The following is a 22,121-nucleotide window of genomic DNA, read 5'->3' as shown; positions in this document are numbered from 1 at the left end:
AGGAAATGCAAAATATAAAGGTACAATGGCAAGCACTTCAGTGAAAAATATTTATTTATTTATTATGTATTTGTCTTTGTTTACTGGGAAAGTCTAGCTGGGAAATATCCATTTTCAGAGGAGGCACAGGAGAAAAGCTCAATTTACGTACATTAGATTATGCTAAGTTCCAGTTAAACGCAAAGTAGTTACATTTATATTTACATTTATACAAAAACATTAGTTACATTCATACATTCTAAGATTTTACAGAGGTAGAAGTTGCTAAAGAGAACGCCCATGTGCAACTAGTGCATTGTACAGGCAGCAGCAATTTATAAAATTTATTTTGTCATTTCACTGAGAGTTTGAGTGTATGCTGTTTAAGGAGAGTACAAAGTCTCAACCTGGAGATGTTATAGTTTGAAATTAAGGAAAGTGAATAAGAGACTGCAGCCTCCCTAATAGCTTGAATACTTTAATGCATTTAATGGAATGGTGTACAATTTAGTTTTATTTAAAGATAGTGAGTGCACTTTTCCTTAATGCTAAAAGTTAATGTTTTCTGAAAGCATACAAGCTGTTTTTCACATCTGGAATGGGAATTGAGATGAGAAAAGAAAATACACCAATCAATGTAAATGGAAAGATAGGTTGTAACATGTGCTTTAACATGGTTAACCTTAATTTTAGGTTGGGTAATTTGCGACAATTGTTCCTATCTGGAGGGTTATGTTTCATTTTTTGAAGATGCGCATAGTTTTGTGTTTGACAGTTTTCATTAAAGCAATGTCTTGACAAATGTGATATAGGTTGAAATGGAGACAAAAAGAAACAGTTGTATAAAAGATCAGCCTGCCAAGCATTAGTGTGTGTATGTAAGACAAAAGCTGGAACTACTCATTCAAAAAACTGTCATATATAATTGGGAGTAACAGTGTTTTATCATAATGGCTATGCTGTTCATGTTATCTTGGAATGTAAATGGCCTTACAGGTATAGAGAAAAAAGAAAGAGTATTGTATTATATTAAGAAATTCTGAGTGCAGATAGCAATGCTGAAGGAGACACATTTGGAAAAAAAATAGCATGCAAATTTGACAGATTGCGGGAAGGATATTTAGCAGAATATCAGGCACAATGGAAAAGAGGAGTAATAGTATACTGATTGCTGAAGAGGCTCCAGTAGCGATATAAGTGTGTGGGGGGGGGTGAGACAGTAATGGTATATTTGAGGTAGTAAGGGGCTATTAGCAAGGGAGGAGGATTATGCTGGTATGTATTAATATTCCACCAAACCAGCTGTTATAGAGCTTAAGAAAATTTTGGGAAACTTAATCAGCTTTCAGTAGGGAATATTACTTGTAGGTGGTGACTAGAACTTGATTTGCAATAGTGAGTATGTATCAGGGGGACATAGAAGAGAAAATATAATAAAAGAGAGTAGACTTTTCAAGAAATTTATGAAAGTATTTGGTATGGTAGACATTATTTCCTAAGGTACAATAACTGGGCTAAACTGGATAGAAATTATATTTCACAGGGACGTGCATTTAATTGAAAGCTTCAGCACCCATCTCATAACTCTTTCTGATCATACACTGATAAAAACTAAGATGAAAAATGCAGTATAATGAAGTAAAACTGAGACAGTGGTACTTTCTGACCTACATGTTAAAAAGAGAGGAGTTTAAGGAATGGTAGTGGAAATTATTCAAAAGTTATTAGAGATGGAAGAAATTTCCTCAGAATTGATAGCTATGAATGGGATAAAATGAAAATGGATTAAATATAATGTGGAAATAAAAGAGAAAGAGATATGGTTAAAGATCAAGTGGAAAGGTCCAAAACAGAATATCATTAAAATCTTCCATTTTAGTCCTTGCATGATCTATATAGTTGGTTATGCACAGAAGGGGTCTTTCTAAACATTGGAGGCATGATTTGTTTTGAAACTTGAGTTTATTAAAGCACGTACATGCCCTCAGCATTTCTCTGCCATCCAGTATCTATTTACTGCAAGGCACAGTCAAAGGCAATGTATTGAAGTATTTTGGGGTGCATTAATAACTGGCATTACCGACTGCATATAATTCTAAAATACATTTAATTTTTAATTGACAATAATGATATAAATAAGGGACAAAATAAATAGTTTTGCCACATCACTTTGCAAGTGAATTAAAGTAAATATGAAGAAACATTGATGCAGATGCAGGAAAACTGCTTGTTTAAAGCTCACTTTCCAAGATCCTCTTACCTTTTAATTTTTTTTTTAAATTGTCAGTTTTCACATTCTTCCTGCTATTATTGTGGACTGATGATGCACTGAAATGTACTGCAGTTAATGAATGCATAGTAAAAGTATTTTTTAAATGTTTCCACTTGTACAACCTGACGATTAACTGCCCTGGATGTTTAAGTGAGCAGTTTTCCTGATCAGTTCCCAGAAGTAGCTTGAAACCCAGAACAATGTCATCAAAATGCGTGATGCAATAACGTCCTTCTAGTGTAGTGTCTTCATTGTATTAGTCATCAGGATTTACACGCAGAAATGTTTAAAAAATATTTGTACTACTTATTCAGTAATTGCAGTCCATTTCATTGCATCAGCACTCCACAGAAATGCAGGAAGAATTCTAAAACTGATGATTTTAAAAATCTGAAAGGCAAAGTGGAACTTTGAACTTAATCTTTAAGAAGTAATACAAATTATTTAGATGGACTGACAAAGATTAAAGTATTGGAGAATAAGGAGAATCTCACAGAACAAGAAGGGGTAGAACTGCAGAGTGCTAAAGAGAAAATAAGAAAGTATTTGAATAATGAGCATGACTTTAGAAACATTGTCGTTGAGCAACTATTTTTGATAATAACTCCAGACCACAAAAATGTTTATCACAACAACATAGCCAACAGAAGTAGTAAGGGTTGTCAGCAAACTTAGGGAGCCTATAACAAAAGTAAGCAGAGATCCTATAGAGGTATTAAAGATATTTTGGAAATGTTATTAAAATTTGTATAAAACAGGGGAAATGTGGAAATCAGGAAAGAGCAAAAATTGAAATTATAAGACTTAATTATGCCAATGTTAGAGGTAGATGAGGCTCAAAAACTAATAGTTAAGATAGGAGGAGATCAGATAAAAATTGTGATGTATAATCAATCTGCAGGAAATTCTTTAGGCACAAATGGTATTCCTGTGGAAGTCTGTAAATTAGGAGGGAAGAGAGTGATAAAGATCTGGAAGATTTTGTTTAATTTGAAAAGGAAGGGAAGCACCAACATCTTGGAAGAAAGCTGTGGTGACTGTATTACCCAAAATAGTAAAGACCGATCAGACCCAGCTTCATGTAGACCCATTGCAATATTAAACCGTGATTATAAAGTGTTTGTGTCTGTACTAGCTAAAAGAAAGACAAAGGTGTTGCCAAAATCAATATATATGAATCAGTGCAAACATTTGACAACATTAATAGAACAATGAAGATCCAGAGGGAAGTGGAATGTAAGAAAATAACGTTGTTGATGGGTCTTGATGCAACAAAAACATTCGACAGAGTAAGGTGGGATTTTATGAGGAGGGCAATGCAAGCATTTGTATTCACTGATACAAAAATAAGGTTAATTCAGCCGACATATGAAGGACCAGAGGCAAGAATTAAAATGGGAAGGTTCCTCTATGATACATTGTGTTTGAACATAGGAACCAGGCAGGAGTGTACTTTTTCCCCTTTATTTCCTTTATATTTAGAGTCATTGGCAAAAATAAATAAATAAACCAAGGACTCAGAAATTCAAGGATTCTTTTATTATGGTAATCAAGGCTTTATTTCCAGATGATACTGTTTTGTATCTGATTACATCTAAGTGTTGTGAAACATTTTGAAACAATTTCAAGTCTTTTTGGGAAATAAAATTAATGAAGATAAAACAAAGTCTTTAGCCTTAAATTATGGACACACTCACAAATTGTTTTAGCAGTACCCATGTTTACGGAGACCGGATAACATGAAATATTTAGGTGTATGGATTAAAAAGGCTTCTGTTATGGCAACTAATGATATGTGGGAAGAGACTAAGCAAAATATAATACAAAAACTGAGGAACTAAAGCTCTTGTTTATGGATGTGAATAGCAAGATATAAGCAGTGAAAATGTTTTTAATCCCTTTAGTTTTATAGACTGGTCAGGCATATTTTATCAACCAGAGGAGAAGTTGTGGACAATAATAAAGTATTGAAGCAATTTATCTTGGAGGGGAATAAGGCAAGAGTTAAGTGGGATAAATTGATCCTTCCAAAAGAATGTTTAGAACTACCTGATTTGCAGGGATGTTTTAGAGATACATAGTTAAGGCTCATATGTATGTAACACAAGCAGAAAATTATAATTCAAAGTAGAAAGAGATGATGAAGCAGGAGGAAAGTTAAAGAAATAAGGACAGTATAAGATTTTTGACACAGATCCTTAAGGAGAATAATAACAAACCTAAAGAGTATTATATTATTAAAGTAGCATAAAGTTTTCTAAGAACTAAGGCAACACAAGAATGGAGAAATGAGATTTTGCCAATAAGGATGATTGCAACTTAGAGTAAAGAAAATAGGCAAAAAGGGGCTGTAATTTACTGGAGAAAACTGGCGAAGGAGCCAAGGTATTGGGAGCAAATTATTAGAGAGAGAGAGGTAATAGAGTGGGATGAGGCCAAGTCTTTCTGACTGCAAGTCAAAGTATAGGCAAAGAGAAATGGGAAGGGAATCCTAAGTAAAAGACCTGTTTTAGTACAGTTTTTAGTTGAACCTTGAACAGAAACTGCTGTTAAAAAAGGATAATTAGCAGTGAATATAAAATATTGCACTTTAAATATAAGAATCAATCAGAGGATGTTAGAAAAGAATCAGAAGAGAGAATGGAAAAACAGTTTAGAAAGGAACCCTGGCAAGACATATGTATGGCTGCCAGGTATGCAACAAAGTCCAGGAGGTTTAGGATTTTTGCTTGTAAGCATTTGCATAGGTATTTTTATACCCCAAGTAGACTTCATATAATTTTGCCTCAGGTCTAGAGTCTGTATATCTCTTTCAGTTTTCAGAAATCAGATTTGCTTCCATCTCAGACAAAAAGATTCCTAGTGTCAATATTAGACACCAAATCCTTCATATTAACCTTACTCCAGGACTGGGTTCAGCATCTAATGAACTTTTTATACATATATAAGAAAATAAACTGGTGTCAGCAAGGCCATGTCTTAGCTCTTCATCCTGAGGAATCAATCTACTCAGTCTCTGGAGCACTCAATTCCCTTGACATCAGCCCTACTGAAATAGCTTAAAAGGTGCCATTACCAGATTGCTATCAAGCAAGTCCCATTTTTTCTTCTTCCAGTAACCCCAAGAATCTTCGATTATATTTGTGGATCTCATCTCCAGAGTTTAAAGGATCAAAGTCTATGGTCTCTTCTTTATTAAATTTAGCAAATTAACTAAAAAGAGATATGTCTGCCACCCAAGGAATCATGATAGTCTTCAGGTAATCCTAATAAGATAAAGTCCTGAAGCTTGTGATCCATAACTGTACAGTGTTGAAATGTTTACCAGTGCAATTGGTAAAGGTAAAACAGTACACACTACATACCTCAATCTGACTAAGGTTTATGATACTATCCTCAGCTCAGACACAGTATAAAAGCTAAATAAACTGGGAATAAACCCCTATGTCATCCACTAGATTACCATTTGGCTCTCCTATAGGATGCAGGAAATCAAAGTAGGGGAAGTTACCTCCACAAAGAGACCAGTCACTATTGGTTCCCCAAGGGTTCTGTGGTGGGACCTTTCCTATTTGTCGTCTGCTTCTCTGAAGCAAGCACCAGTATGAAAGGGTTTGGCTGACTAAGTTTGCAGATGACTGCAAGTTAGGAGTAGTCATTGAATCCCCAAGTAACTTAGCCATACTGCAGGAAGGTTTGTCTCAAATAGATAACTGGTGACAAAATCATCCACTGAAACTAAATTCCAAAAAATACATTACTGTATCCTTTGGGAAGTCATCTACCCTAGGTAACTACCACAGTGACAAAGCCCCTAAGAAATGACCCATTTGTTCAGCATTTGGGAACTTATGTTGAGAGTGACTTAACTTTCAATCAGCATGTATCCATTTTTGCAAGAAAGTCCTTTTATATTGCATAACTTATAAACAAAGGGATTGTGTCTATATCTAGGGAGGTCATTGTGCCCCTTTACTCAGTCATCATAATGCTATTCATTGCATATAATACCTCCTTTTGGTAGCTGTCTGTCCAGATACATGCAACAACTGGAGCCCACAGAGCTACCTTACTAAAAGTATTCAAGGCCTAAACAATATATCCTACATGAATCGACTCAAAGCCCTGTCACTTATTCTCAGTGTCCTGCAGTTTGCTAAGACTTGACCTTTGTCTGGCATACAAGGCATTCTGTGACACTATACTGATGGATTTACTGCATCTCAACAAGTCAAATGGCTTCACAAATACTTGGTCTAGGGATCTAAATCTCTTTTGCAACATCAAGAGAATGATTTGGAGGGACAGGTATAACTCTCAGAGGATAGTGCTGCTTTGGAACAGACTGCCTGTCCATGTAAAATGAAGCTTATCCTTGCCCATATACAAGTGAAACTTGGATTTACGGATGTGAAACAAAAAATTTCCCCAAGACTGACTCCTGTACTACTGATGGACAGAGGCAGGTCCTAAATGCTTAATCCCATGCACAGGTCACCTCAAAGTATCTATGGTATGATCCCAGTTATTCTCACAAGGGGTATTATCAACCATGGGATGGGTAAGGCTAATGTAACACCAAATGGGTAGATTAATTCAAGCACTAAAAGATAAACTGGCTAAGCTTAAAATGACCCTCAAGGGCAATTAGTGTATTGCTTATATGTGAACCTATGAATAGCTGTTTTACCTTTTTTATGATAAACACATCATAACTCTGACTGGCTAGATTAAGGATTACTGTTCCAAATCTACAGCTGCCACTGCAGTAATCTTCAAAAATCATCCATTCATACATTTTAAATAGTACATTTTAGATGTCCATTGCAGAGGTAAAGCAGGATTTGTTTTGGCTGTTATCCAGGAGATGTTATAGTTTATCCTCCCACTCATGAGTCCGAACAGCAATATATTTTATATTAATATAGTGCAGTTATGCATGTATGCTCACAGTAACAACAGATATTCAAATAAAAAAAACATTTTAACACCGCTGACTTAATTTCTCTGTTCTCCTTCACTACCACCTCTGGTCTGGAACATATGTTAAGCCTAATCAACTCACTATATAGTAAGCTTGGCACTAAATATGGGAAACCATGATTTTGTGTGTGGTTTGTAACTGAACAGATTGTTTGCCTATGGTATGTTAATGAAACTCTGTAACTCCATATTGCCTTTCTGTTTGAGTAGATATGTTGCAGTGTTTTTTTTTTTTTTATTATTTTATCACTTGTATTTTATTTTGTACATTGATATGGCTTGATCTGAGCTATAAAGCTGTTTCAGCCTTCTAGAAGAGCAAGTTATTGGTATGACTTTGTTTGCAGCTTCCTGGACATCAAACATGGTTCAAACCTGCTCCTGCAATGAGTTCTGATATAAATTAATTGCACTTTTGATACTGTATGGTATTGTTGACTAATCTTTCAAAATGTGTATGATATTTACAGTCACTAGGCAAGTTTGAATTGCCCTACATTTGAATATTACCACTCGGACTAGTAACCTTAGTGGCTGCTGATTGAAGTAGAGCCATCACAGACTTTGAGTTGATATGTGGAGAAGGTTTTGTAGCTGAAGTCATTGTTTATGGAGAACGCGTCACTAGAAGCTCTGGTTAGTCCTGACAGCCAACATATGGCAGTTTTCCTAAAATCATTTCTGGCAGGTCCCTATGATTTTTTTTTTTGAGTTACATATCATATCCAAGGCAACACAAGAGCTTGGCTGGGTATAATGAGAAACAACAGTGGCTTGTAACTGTGACTTATGACCTTAATTTTTTTTGTTCTCTCCCACAGCTAACCATCAGCTGCTACTAGCTCCGTTACTCCTTCACCATGACCTGCCTTAGCCTCCCCTGAATTCAGCTTGGTCCATGTCCTGATCGATGAGGAGATCAAGGACACTGGGGCAACACCATACTGCTGATTGGGAGTGTGTCCTAACTCCCCTCTCACCCAGCAGCAGACTGCCTACAGGAGGTGCAAGCTCACTTCTGAGTATGCACAATCTCCCATCTATCAGGTACACTGCCTGCAGCATGGAGCTTGCCTTTCTCTTAATGCTGCTTGCTGCAGGACTAAGCAGCCTCCCTCCCCCAGATAGATGAGCCAGCATCAGCTGTTCACTCCCATGATCCTGTCGCCCATCTGATCCCTCCATTACCTCTGCCACTAGTCAAACCCTGGTCATCTGGGACACAGTAAGGGCTTTATACCTTTGTGCGAAGGGGCTAGACTTATGACCCCAAATTTTGATCCAAAACAATTCTCACCTTCTCTCCTTATTTCAAAATAGATTTTTGGCTGTTTTATCAAAAAACTGCATTTGGTTTTACTGCCTTCTCTGCAGTAGTTCCAGGCTGGTTGCCTGTTTTCTGATACTAAATGGGAAATTTATGCATGAAACTTGGACCCTAGTCATCCTCCCATTTGTGCTGGTGAAAGTTCCTTTACCTGTAAAGGTCTTTTACTGTATGTGTTGGTGAAAGTTCCTTTACCTGTAAAGGTCTTTTACTGTACTCTGAGGTAGTTAACAAACAGTCTGGTCAGCATAGTCATACTTCTTCAGATTTGTTTTCTATTCCTCAATGTATGCTCTGCTTGGGTTATTTTTTTATCTGCATAAGCTTCTGTGATTTACACTACTCTTGAAAGTCATACTTCCATAATGCCAGTAACATTTTCTGTAGGCATTCAGTTGTCTCATGTAAGGATCTCTTAAATATGTTCTGAGCAGGTTTATCATTATACTTTAGTAATGTGCTTCACGTGCATGATTATGGAGACTTTTTCAGGGTAGGGTGTCCACGCTCCATCCTGCTTTATAGTTAACTTCTTGGCCCAGGAATATATCCATAGTTATATTGCTGTACTAATGCTTATGTTTCTAGAACGAACATATCTATGTAGTTGTTGGTAGGTTAAGCAAAAATAATGAATCAGCTGAATTTAATTCCTTATCTGTAGCATTTTGTAACAGGCTTTTCAGATTCCTTATTTATATGATTACAGTTTTGGTTAGAATATGATCATATAAATTGACGTAGAATCCTTATTAGTATCAGTTGTACTGCATTGTTTGGCGCCTATCTTCTTAGCCATGTGTGAGTATATTGATTAGTTAGTAATACGTTAAAATGACATAGTCATTTATGATTTCATGCTCTGTTGGCTGTTTTACAGAATTCAGAAATCTTCCATCAGTACAAGTTTTTTCTTCTCTTCCAATTGGACTTAACCCATTTGTTCCTTTAAGTTTGAGAGTTCTCAGAACCACTGAAGCAAGAGCTAAAATAACTGTAGTATGCTATGTTGGTGCTTAGAAGTACTATTGAAAGCAGTTGGCCATCAAGTAGTATATGAGGCAGAGACCTGAGACAGAATATGTAATCTTAACAGGTGCATCACTTTATTCACAATTTTGCAAAGATTTATGGTTGTACATGAGTTATATCACTGCTAGTTTGTTTGGAACAGGGTTCAGCATGTATTAGTTAGATATTGCAGCTTGGGCTTATCAAGACTGTGTAACCTAAGCAGTGAAGAGGTTTCCTCACCCTTAAGGTTCAGCAATATATAGCAGGGTGTGTGTGCCCCCCCCCCCCCCAGCACATACACACACATACTGGTGCTCTGCATTTATGACACAGCCATTTACATCAATCAAAAGAGCCCACAATTTTTTTTCTTCTGTGGCATTTTGGGACATAACAGAACCAGTAGAGTTTCAATATCATTTTTTTGTACAATGATTATTCTTATGCAAAAATGTTTTTGTGATTGTGGAGAAAGTCATTGTTTCATAGTGTTGAATTTAGTTTTACAAGGCAGGGTATTCCAAATGTGTAGACCTTGTACAAACCAGAGAATTGCAAGAAGGTATTGCTTTCATTTCACAGACTTTCACTAACTGTGGCTAAAGTAGTTAGTTACGCATCTCAAATGCATGTTTCTGCTCATAAGTATACTTCACTGGGAATTGGGAGCATGGCAATAAATTAGTGACAGTTTAGGCAACTGCCATTTCAGCAAAAATAGTTCACCAAAAACACTTTCACCAATAGTAGAGAATTCCCTTTCCTCCAGTATTGTGTGACCTTGGAGTAGACACATTTAAGTTTGGTGGTATGGAGGTGACCCTCCCACATGGGGCAGTGCAGGGGGTCTTGCCTCTGCAAACAATTATTTACTTTGAGTTTCACAGAAAATACTTTCGGTGACACATTTTTAGAGTAGAGTTTTAGCTGTCAGGGAAAGCAGCGTCAGTCTATCAGCTTGATTTCCTTCAGGGCAAGTATACGTTTTAATAAGCGTTTTTATACCATGACATTATAATAAATGGGATAATTTGCTACTTTTGTTATAAATAGGATCAGCTTCTGATTTTGTTTTGCAATGATTTACTACATTTACAATATTAACCTTTAATGTGAAATAACATGAAATAATATGTCTACCAAACGTTTGTATAAAGGCTGTTAGATAGCTGCCAGTTTATAATCAGGAAGCATTTCCTAATTTAAGCCATTGCGGGACACCAGTTGTGATGTCAAGAGTGAAAATGATAGATTACAGTGTGGCATGCAACAATGTCCCTGGAATTTTATACTCTAGTCAGTAATGTATTTCAACAACGTTTTGCATTATTTTTTAAATATTGTACACATTGCTGATTTTGGATCTTTCATTCTCAGTTAACTAATGCTAATTTTCTTTGTCTATATTGTGTATATGTGTGGGGCCTGTTGCTTGTTTTGTGTTTGTTTTTGCTTTTGTTACACACTGAAGAAAAAATAATGAAAGCAGTAAAGCATTGTCAACATTATTTTTAGGGATTATGATAATCTTCAAGTAAGTTATGGGAGAGTAATGTAACCAGGTACTGTATTATATTCCAAGAGCTGATTAACTACAGTAACATGGAGAAACGTGATTTATTATTAAAATACTGTAAAAAATGAAGTACAAGTTTCCAGATGAATACTTCACAATGTACTTGTTTTCTTCATGAAAATCAGTTTTGTGTCTAGCTAGTTCTGTTAAGATCATTGCAACCCATTTGCTTCTAGTATTGACATTACCCCCGGTTATAATTTAATAATTGAGAAAAGAAGTAAAAAATCACTGTTGATATAATTTGGATTGTTAATGCATACTCACTGATACTGAAATTAATATTTATTTTTCTTTTCTCATTGCTCTGTATCACAGGGGGAGAAAGGCGAGAAAGGAGAGGAGGTAAGTGTTGTTTGTTCTGCATGATTTGTGGTCTTATTCAATGCTAATGTGCATTTGATTGTGTGCAGGTATGAAAGTTCATAGGTTCATAGGTTCATACTGGGCTATCTGCCCTGGGGCATTTATAAGCCTAGCCAGAGTGTGTGTGTGGCTTCACCACCCCTTAGGATGAGAATACTACTCCCATTTAGGGTTTAGTTTGCTGTGCCTCTGTCTAGTAGTGACACAGAGATGACCCCCAAAGTAAACCTACGATCTCCCATCCACTCGTCAAGATTTCTCTTGAATAGAGTTAGTGAGGGGCTCTACCTAACATGGATTGGGATTCTGTTCCAGAGTGTAGGGAGCCTCTGGGTTATGAATCTGTCCCTCCAGCACGTCATATTTATTTCTGTGTTGAGGTTTAAGTCTCTTGCTCTCGTGGCTCTGATGGATTTGGATTTTCTGAGATGGAGCATGTCCATTAATTCTGGATTGGACATGGCCTTGTACGTCAGGCACAGGTCACCTCTGAGTAGGCAGTATGTGACTGAATAGAGCTGGAGTTTTTTCAGTTGGGCAGCATATGACATATGTTTAAGACCCTTTATCCTCTTGGTGAGGAACTTTTGGGGTCTTTCCAACTGCTGCAGGTGTCGGGTAAGATACATCCCAAATGGGGCATTGTACTCAATCATTGGCCTGATAAGAGAAGAGTACAGGGGCACAATGACCTCTCTTGATCTAGATGTGAAACCCTTCATGATAAGGTGGGCAATATAGAAGGTCTTCCTAACCACTTTGGCAATGTGAGTGTCAAATGAGAGGTTACTGTCAACCTGGGTCCCTAGGTCCCTGATTACCTCTTCCATACTTAATGGATTACCACCTATGTGGTAATTTGTGGGTACCTTGTTTTTCCCAAAGGGTATGACTATACATTTTTTGGCGTTCAGCTTAAGGTCATGGATCTGGCACCAATTATCTGTTTCTATGAGGCCTCTCTGAAGGATGTTTGTGTCCGCTGGAGTATCAATTATGGCGCCCAGTTTGCAGTCATCTGCGAACTTTGTCAGCCACAATCCTCCTATATTTGCCTGTACCTCAGAAAAATAAATGCCAAACAAGAGGGGTCCCAGGACTGAGCCCTGTGGGACACCATTTGTGACTGGCTTGGAGTCTAACATAGCTCCAGCAACTCTGACCCTGTGGGTTTTGTCCTTGAGCCAGTTTGCAACCCATCTCGTGACATATGGGTTTACATTTAAGCTGGTGAGTTTGTCTATGATGCCCGAGTGGGGTATTGTGTCAAAGGCTTTTGCAAGGTCAAGGTAGGCTGTGTGAACTGCCTTACCCTCATCAATGACCTTAGTGACTGTTTCAAAAAAGTCGACCAAGTTGAAAAGCCAGGATCTGCCCTTGACAAAGCCAAATTGGGTAGGATCCAATGTCTGTAGGTCCCCAATGTCTTTGTTTATGAGTTCCATAATGATCCTCTCCATAGCTTTGCAGACCAGGCTCATCAAGCTTATGGGGCGGTAATTTCCAGGCTCCGTAGAAGCATCGCCTTTGTGAAGTGGGACCACTGTTGCCGTACGCCACTCTTTGGGTACGTATCCTGTAGTAAGGCTAAGATTAAACAGCAGCCTTATGTGTGGGTTTAGTTCCTCTTGGAGTTCATGTAGCACACAGCCCGGGACACCGTCCGGTCCCATTGATGCTGTGTTTTTAGCTTTAGAGAGGGCGGCTCTCACCTGGGCATCTGAGATGTTAGGGAGGCTACACTCTGCTGGGATAGTTATTTCTCCTTTTGGGGAGGGAGGAGAAATTTGCACTGAACCTGTCTGCCAGAATGTTAGCAATGTCAGTGGGTTCAGTGTATTTTGTGTCATTTTGGACTAACTCTGAGCATATCTGGGGGTTTCCACCCAGGTTTCTAACATAGCTAAAGAAGGCCTTGTGATTGTCTTTTGTGTCTTTTGCGATTTTTCTCTCAAAGTTGGCCTTGGATGATTTTATGAGTGATCGTAGTTTTTTGCTAGTGCTGATCAGAGATGCCTTCCCTTTTAGGGATTTTGCTCTGTCATGTAGTAGCTTCCTCCTTCTGTTGTAAAGTTTGTTTATGGCTGGGGTCCACCAGACCGAGTGCCTGCCTTTGGGGGAATGGGTCTTGGTTTTATTTGGGAATGCATGATCCATGCATTCTTGAAGGTGCCCATAGAAGGCATTTGTAAAGGATTCAGCAGTGTGGGTTGTGGTTTCCACTGGCCCAGGGACCTTGAAGGATACCACTTCAGTCTTAAGAAGTGTGAAGTTGGCTTTTGAGAAGTTCTTCACTGTGGTCTTTTGTGCGGGGGGGGGGGGCGGGATGTGGATTTCCAGTGAGATTAATTTATGGTCTGATCTTACCAATGAGGGATATACTTCCGGTGTGGAGCATTTTGTCCCCATGTTTGTGATGATCAGGTCTAGTATATTGTCTCCTCTTGTGGGAATGGTGACTAGTTGTTCCATCGCATTTGAGTTTATGAATTCTAGGAACCTTTGGGCTAGGGTGTTGGGGCTTGAGTAATGTTCCCAGTCTATGTTTGGGTAGTTGAAGTCACCCAATATAATGGTATTTGGAGAGATATTCATACTCTCCAGTGTCTTCAGGAAGGCTGTGTGGGGTTCCTGAGTTTGAGAGGGTGGTCTGTAGCATGCTACAAACTGTAAGGCAGTTTTGCCTATGGTTAGTTGCACCTGGATGGTCTCCGATGCTTCGTGCATTGCCACTAACCTGGAGGTGTGGGTATCTTTGATGAATATGGATACTCCCCCTCCTTTTGTGGTTCGGTCCAAGTTTTGGGGCCGGAAAGCATGATATGAGGTAAAACCTGATAGTGCTGGGGTGCTCTCAGGAGCCTTGAACCAGGCTTCAGTCACTGCACAGACATCGATGTTCTCCATACTGAGGAGGGCTTCGAGAGCATGCATCTTGAGGTTTAGACTTCTGGCATTGAGCAACATTATCCTTAGTTTTTTTCCACTTGTGTTTTCTAGGGAGGTAGGTTTGTCATTTGAGCCTTGCCTAAAAAAGGCACTATGGGGGTGGCAAGAGCCTTGGCCAATATCCGGAAGCCAAGGGGTGACAGGTGCAATCCATCCCTTGCAAAGCAGTGTGGCTTGTCGAGCATGTCATCCCAAGCAGACAGAAATTGGATCCCCTTAGAATGACACCAGTAATTAAGCCAATTGTTAAAACTGATCATTTTGTCTTTGTACTGTGGCATCATTCTTGGTGAGGGTAAGATGCTGCTCAGGGTCAGGGTCATACCGGCCTGGGCTACATAATCAGAGAGCTCCTCTATGTCTCTTTTCATGTAGTCCAGGGAGGTACATCTCAGATCGTTCACACCGGCATGTACAATGACTGAGTCATATTTGTACTTGCTGTGGAGTGACCTTAGTGCTTGTGTTATGTGGCGGATTCTAGCTCCCGACAGGCAGCTTACTGTGACCTTTTTCTTGTTCAGTCTGGTGAGCGGGACGTCAGTGTGTCTGACTATGGAGTCACCCATTACAAGTGTGTCTGGCATGTTGTTTGGCCTTAAGGGCTGTGACTGTTTAGCACACTGACTTTGTGAACTATGTGTTGCATGTGCTATGTCTTGAGGTGGCGGTTGCTTGGGTGTCTGCTTTGGAGGCCTCTGTTGTTTTGGTAGATTTTTAATCAGTGCCTCCAAGTATGTTTTTGTGTGTTTATGTGTTTGGTTTGCAGTTGTGATAGTTCTATGTGAGACTGGGTTTGTGGTGTGCGTGGTTACCTTCTCCTCCTGACTGGTCTTGCCAGTACTGAATTGAGAGAGTTCAGCCTCCAGTTTGGCTATATAGTTGCATCTCTCACATATATTTGTATTTGTTGGGAGGAGGAGATGGTTGTCTGTGTACATGAAGCAATTGTAACATTGCCTCAAGATTCCCAGATTCACCAGCTGAACAGGAGAGGACGCCAGCAACTGACCCTTCGACATGCTAGAATAGTGAAAAAGATTGCTGTGTAACTGAGTCAGAAAGGATCTATAGGGAAATGGGTACTCAAGGGAATTTAGGTGAATGAAGTACTTTCTTTTGTTTAAGAGTGCTTTACCTGTATAAAAAATGCTTTAGGAGCAAGTGCTGAGCTTTTCAGTTAGAGTATAGGCTGTTTAGATTGCAAGTAGAGCAGTTCTAAGGGAAAAATTGAAGAGTAGACTTTACAGAGCCAGAAATAGTTTAAACTTGATTAACCGGCGCTGCCCGATGCTGCTGTATGAGCAACTTCACGCAAAAGCACGCTAAAGCGCGCAAAAACGGGCTTTATAGCAGGGGTTGAAAAGAGCCAGGAATTGACCCAAAATGGCCAATAAACTACAAGTTGCTGGGCTGGAACCACTCCTCTAGGGACAAATAGGCTGCTCAGTGCTCCCCACTCCCACTGGTGAACAAATAAGCTTCCTCTTATCCAAATAAGGATATGGATAGCACAGGAACTAAGACAAAGCCCAGAGATCAGCAAAATCTGAAGACTGGACTATTCTAGTTCAGAAAAGCGGGAAAACAAGGATATTTTTTGTTTCAAAAAGTAGTCTTAAATACAGTAACATAAAATAATACAAATTATTACTCAAGGGCCTCTGAGAAAAATTATGACATTTGCATTTTTGTATCTGTAACCTTCTGTCCTGCACTGCCTGATGCAGTCATTTTCCTCAGATCGATTTGGATTTCTTTATATGCAGTTATTTATGTTTGCTTACTTTATGCTGTACTATGACGCAGCTGATAGTATAGACACAGGTGTTTCACAACTGAGAGGTATAACATCACTACTGTTGCATGTATTAGTGTATCATCATGTGTTTAGGGCATCTACACTGCACTGATGCATTATCAGCAGTACACTGAGAGCTGTAACATCACTGCTGCTGTATGTAGTAGTATATCATGATGCATTTAAGGCATCTACACTGCACCGATGTAGTATCAGCAGTACACTGAGAGCTGTAACATCACTGCTGCTGTATGTAGCAGTATATCATGATGTATTTAGGGTGTCTACACTGCACTGGTGTATTATCAGCAGCACACTGAGAGCTGTAACATCACTGCTGCCATATGTAGTAGTAGTATATCATGATGTATTTAGGGCATCTACTCTGCACAGATATATTATCAGCAGTACACTGAGAGCTGTAACATCACTGCTGCTATATGTAGTAGTATATCATGATGTATTTAGGGCAGCTAATCTGCACAGATGTATTATGAACAGTACACTGAAAAGTGTAACATCACTGCTGCCATATGTAGTAGTATAGCATGATGTATTTAGGGCATCTACACTGCACTGATGTATTATCAGCAGTACAATGAGAGCTGTAACATCACTGTTGCCATATGTAGCAGTATATCATGATGTATTTAGAGCATCTACACTGCACAGATGTATTATCAGCACTGCACTGAGAACGATAACATCACTGCTGCAGCATGTAGTAGTATATCATGATGTATTTGGGGCGTCTATGCTGCATCTATGTATTATCAGCAGTACACTGAGAGCTGTAACATCACTGCTGCCGTATGTAGTAGTATATCATGATGTATTTAGGGTGTCTACACTGCACTGGTGTATTATCAGCAGCACACTGAGAGCTGTAACATCACTGCTGCCATATGTAGTAGTATATCATGATGTATTTAGGGCATCTACACTGCACCAATGTATTATCAGCAGTACACTGAGAGCTGTAACATCACTGATGCAATATGTAGCAGTATATCAGGATGTATTTAGGGCATCTACACTGCACAGATGTATTATCCGCACTACAGTGAGAACTGTAACATCACTACTGCCATAAGTAGTAGTATAGCATGATGTATTTAGGGCATCTACACTGCACTGATGTATTGTCAGCAGTACACTGAGACCTGTAACATCACTGCTGCCATATGTAGTAGTAAATCATGATGTATTTAGGGTGTCTACACTGCACTGATGTATTATCAGCAGTACACTGAGAGCTGTAACATCACTGCTGATGTATGTAGTAGTATAGCATTATTTATTTAGGGCATCTACACTGCAACGATGTATTATCAATAGTACACTAAGAGATGTAACATCACTGCTGCTGTATGTAGCAGTATATCATGATGCATTTAGGGTGTCTACACTGCACAGATGTATTATCAGCAGTACACTGAGAGCTGTAACATCACTGCTGCCATATGTATTAGTATATCATGATGTATTTAGGGTGTCTACACTGCACCGATGTATTATCAGCAGTACACTGAGAGCTGTAACATCACTGCTGCCGTATGTAGTAGTATATCATGATGTATTTAGGGTGTCTACACTGCACTGGTGTATTATCAGCAGCACACTGAGAGCTGTAACATCACTGCTGCCATATGTAGTAGTATATCATGATGTATTTAGGGCATCTACACTGCACCAATGTATTATCAGCAGTACACTGAGAGCTGTAACATCACTGATGCAATATGAAGCAGTATATCAGGATGTATTTAGGGCATCTACACTGCACAGATGTATTATCCGCACTACAGTGAGAACTGTAACATCACTACTGCCATAAGTAGTAGTATAGCATGATGTATTTAGGGCATCTACACTGCACTGATGTATTGTCAGCAGTACACTGAGACCTGTAACATCACTGCTGCCATATGTAGTAGTAAATCATGATGTATTTAGGGCATCTACACTGCACCAATGTATTATCAGCAGTACACTGAGAGCTGTAACATCACTGATGCAATATGTAGCAGTATATCAGGATGTATTTAGGGCATCTACACTGCACAGATGTATTATCCGCACTACAGTGAGAACTGTAACATCACTACTGCCATAAGTAGTAGTATAGCATGATGTATTTAGGGCATCTACACTGCACTGATGTATTGTCAGCAGTTCACTGAGACCTGTAACATCACTGCTGCCATATGTAGTAGTAAATCATGATGTATTTAGGGTGTCTACACTGCACTGATGTATTATCAGCAGTACACTGAGAGCTGTAACATCACTGCTGATGTATGTAGTAGTATAGCATGATTTATTTAGGGCATCTACACTGCAACAATGTATTATCAATAGTACACTAAGAGATGTAACATCACTGCTGCTGTATGTAGCAGTATATCATGATGCATTTAGGGTGTCTACACTGCACAGATGTATTATCAGCAGTACACTGAGAGCTGTAACATCACTGCTGCCATATGTATTAGTATATCATGATGTATTTAGGGTGTCTACACTGCACCGATGTATTATCAGCAGTACACTGAGAGCTGTAACATCACTGCTGCCATATGTAGTAGTATATTGTGAAGTTTTTAGGGCATCTACTCTGCACAGATGTATTATCAGCATTACACTGAAAGCTGTAACATCACTGCTGCCATATATAGCAGTGTATCATGACATATTTAGGGCATCTTCACTGCACAGATGTATTATCAATAGTACACTAAGAGATGTAACATCACTGCTGCCTTATGTAGCAGTATATCATGATGCATTTAGGGTGTCTACACTGCACATATATATTATCAGCAGTACACGGAGAGCTGTAACATCACTGCTGCCATATGTAGTCGTATATTGTGAAGTTTGTAGGGCACCTACTCTGCACAGATGTATTATCATCATTACACTGAAAGCTGCAACATCACTGCTGCCATATATAGCAGTGTATCATGGCGTATTTAGGGCATCTTCACTACACAGATGTATTATCAGCAGTACACTGAGAGCTGTAACATCACTGCTGCTGTATGTAGTAGTTTAGCATGATGTATTTAGGGCATCTACACTGCACCAATGTATTATCAGCAGTACACTGAGAGCTGTAACATCACTGCTGCCATGTGTAGCAGTACATCAGGATGCATTTAGGGCATCTACACTGCACAGATATATTATCCGCACTACAATGAGAACTGTAACAACACTGCTGCCGTAAGTAGTAGTATAGCATGATATATTTAGGGCATCTACACTGCACTGATGTATTGTCAGCAGTACACTGAGACCTGTAACATCACTGCTACCATATATAGTAGTAAATCATGATGTGTTTAGGGTGTCTACACTGCACTGATGTATTATCAGCGGTACACTGAGAGCTGTAACATCACTGCTGCTGTATGTAGTAGTATAGCTTGATGTATTTAGGGCATCTACACTGCACCAATGTATTATCAATAGTACACTAGGAGATATAACATCACTGCTGCCATATATAGCAGTATATCATGATGCATTTAGGGTGTCTACACTGCACAGATGTATTAGCAGTACACTGAGAGCTGTAACATCACTGCTGCTGTATGTAGCAGTATATCATGATGTATTTAGGGTGTCTACACTGCACAGATGTATTCTCAGCAGTACACTGAGAGCTGTAACATCACTGCTGCTGTACGTAATAGAATATCATGATGTATTTAGGGTGTCTACACTGCACCGATATATTATCAACAGTACACTGAGAGCTGTAACATCACTGCTGCTGTATGTAGTAGAATATCATGATGTATTTAGGGTGTCTACACTGCACTGATTTATTATCAGCAGTATACTGAAAGCTGTAACATCACAGCTGTTGTATATAGTATTACAGCATGATGTATTTAAGACATCTACACTGCACCGATGTATTATCTGCAGGACACTGAGAGCTTTAACATCACTGCTGCCGTAGTAGTAGTATATCATGATGTATTTAGGGCATCTACACTGCACAGATGTATTATCAGCAGTACACTGAGAGCTGTAACATCAGTTCCGCCATATGTAGTGGTATAGCATGATATATTTAGGGCTTCTACACTGCACTGATGTATTATCGGCAGCACACTGAGAGCTGTAACATCATTGTTGCCATATGTAGTAAAATAGTATGGTGTATTTAGGGTGTCTACATTGCAGCGATGTATTATGAGCAGTACACTGAGAGCTGTAACATCAATGTTGCCGTATGTAGTAGTATAGTATGATGTATTTAGGGTGTCTACTCTGCACCGATGTATTATCAGCAGCACACTGAGAGCTGTAAAATTACTGCTGCCATATGTAGTAGTATATTGTGAAGTTTTTAGAGCATCTACTCTGCACAGATGTATTATCAGCATTACACTGAAAGCTGCAACATCACTGCTGCCATATATAGCAGTGTATCATGGCATATTTAGGGCATCTTCACTGCACAGATGTATTATCAGCAGTACACTGAGAGCTGTAACATCACTGCTGCTGTATGTAGTAGTTTAGCATGATGTATTTAGGGCATCTACACTGCACCAATGTATTATCAGCAGTACACTGAGAGTTGTAACATCACTGCTGCCTTATGTAGCAGTATATCAGGATGCATTTAGGGGATCTACACTGCACAGATATATTATCCGCACTACAGTGAGAACTGTAACATCACTGCTGCCGTAAGTAGTAGTATAGCATGATATATTTAGGGCATCTGCACTGCACTGATGTATTGTCAGGAGTACACTGAAACGTGTAACATCACTGTTGCCATATATAGTAGAAAATCATGATGTGTTTAGGGTGTCTACACTACACTGATGTATTATCAGCAGTACACTGAGAGCTGTAACATCACTGCTGCTGAGTGTAGTAGTATAGCATGATGTATTTAGGGCATCTACACTGCACCGATGTAACATCACTGCTGCTGTATGTAGTAGTATAGCATGATGTATTTAGGGCATCTACACTGCACTGATGTAACATCACTGCTGCCGTATGTAGCAGTATATCATGATGCATTTAGGGTGTCTACACTGCACAGATGTATTAGCAGTACACTGAGAGCTGTAACATCACTGCTGTTGTATGTAGCAGTATATCATGATGTATTTAGGGTGTCTACACTGCACAGATGTATTCTCAGCAGTACACTGAGAGCTGTAACATCACTGCTGCTGTACGTAGTAGAATATCATGATGTATTTAGGGTGTCTACACTGCACCGATATATTATCAACAGTACACTGAGAACTGTAACATCACTGCTGCTGTATGTAGTAGAATATCATGATGTATTTAGGGTGTCTACACTGCACTGATATATTATCAGCAGTATACTGAGAGCTGTAACATCACAGCTGCTGTATGTAGTATTACAGCATGATGTATTTAGGACATCTACACTGCACCGATGTATTATCAGCAGGACACTGAGAGCTTTAACATCACTGCTGCCATAGTAGTAGTATATCATGATGCATTTAGGGCATCTACACTGCACAGATGTATTATCAGCAGTACACTGAGAGCTGTAACATCACTTCTGCCATATGTAGTGGTATAGCATGATGTATTTAGGGCTTCTACACTGCACTGATGTATTATCGGCAGCACACTGAAAGCTGTAACATCACTGCTGCCGTATATAGCATTATATCATGATGTATGTAGGGCATCTACACTGCACAGATGTATTATCAGCAGTACACTGAGAGCTGTAACATCACTGCTGCTGTATGTAGTAGTATATCATAATGTATTTAGGGCATCTACACTGCACTGGTGTATTATCAGCACTACACTGAGCTGTAACATC

At 39.0% G+C, this 22,121-nt stretch overlaps 1 protein-coding gene across 3 annotated transcripts in view; it reads left to right on the top strand.

The window, feature by feature from the left end:
• The window catches only part of LOC122807296 (collagen alpha-1(VII) chain-like), a gene marked incomplete at its 5' end in the record, with an annotated part of 1,562,855 nt that overhangs the window by 58,840 nt on the left and 1,481,894 nt on the right, over positions 1-22,121 (top strand). For all 3 annotated transcript variants that reach the window (XM_044078425.1, XM_044078422.1, XM_044078423.1), the window contains 1 exon segment: positions 11,470-11,496. In XM_044078425.1, coding sequence (XP_043934360.1) covers positions 11,470-11,496 — 27 coding nt within the window.

The sequence above is a fragment of the Protopterus annectens genome, chromosome 7.part0 (genome assembly GCF_019279795.1).
Source record: "Protopterus annectens isolate FY-2018-M chromosome 7.part0, PAN1.0, whole genome shotgun sequence".
NCBI classification, from domain to species: Eukaryota; Metazoa; Chordata; order Ceratodontiformes; family Protopteridae; genus Protopterus; species Protopterus annectens.
Note: the sequence above shows the minus strand (reverse complement) of the source record. Positions and strands in the feature narration are given on the sequence as shown.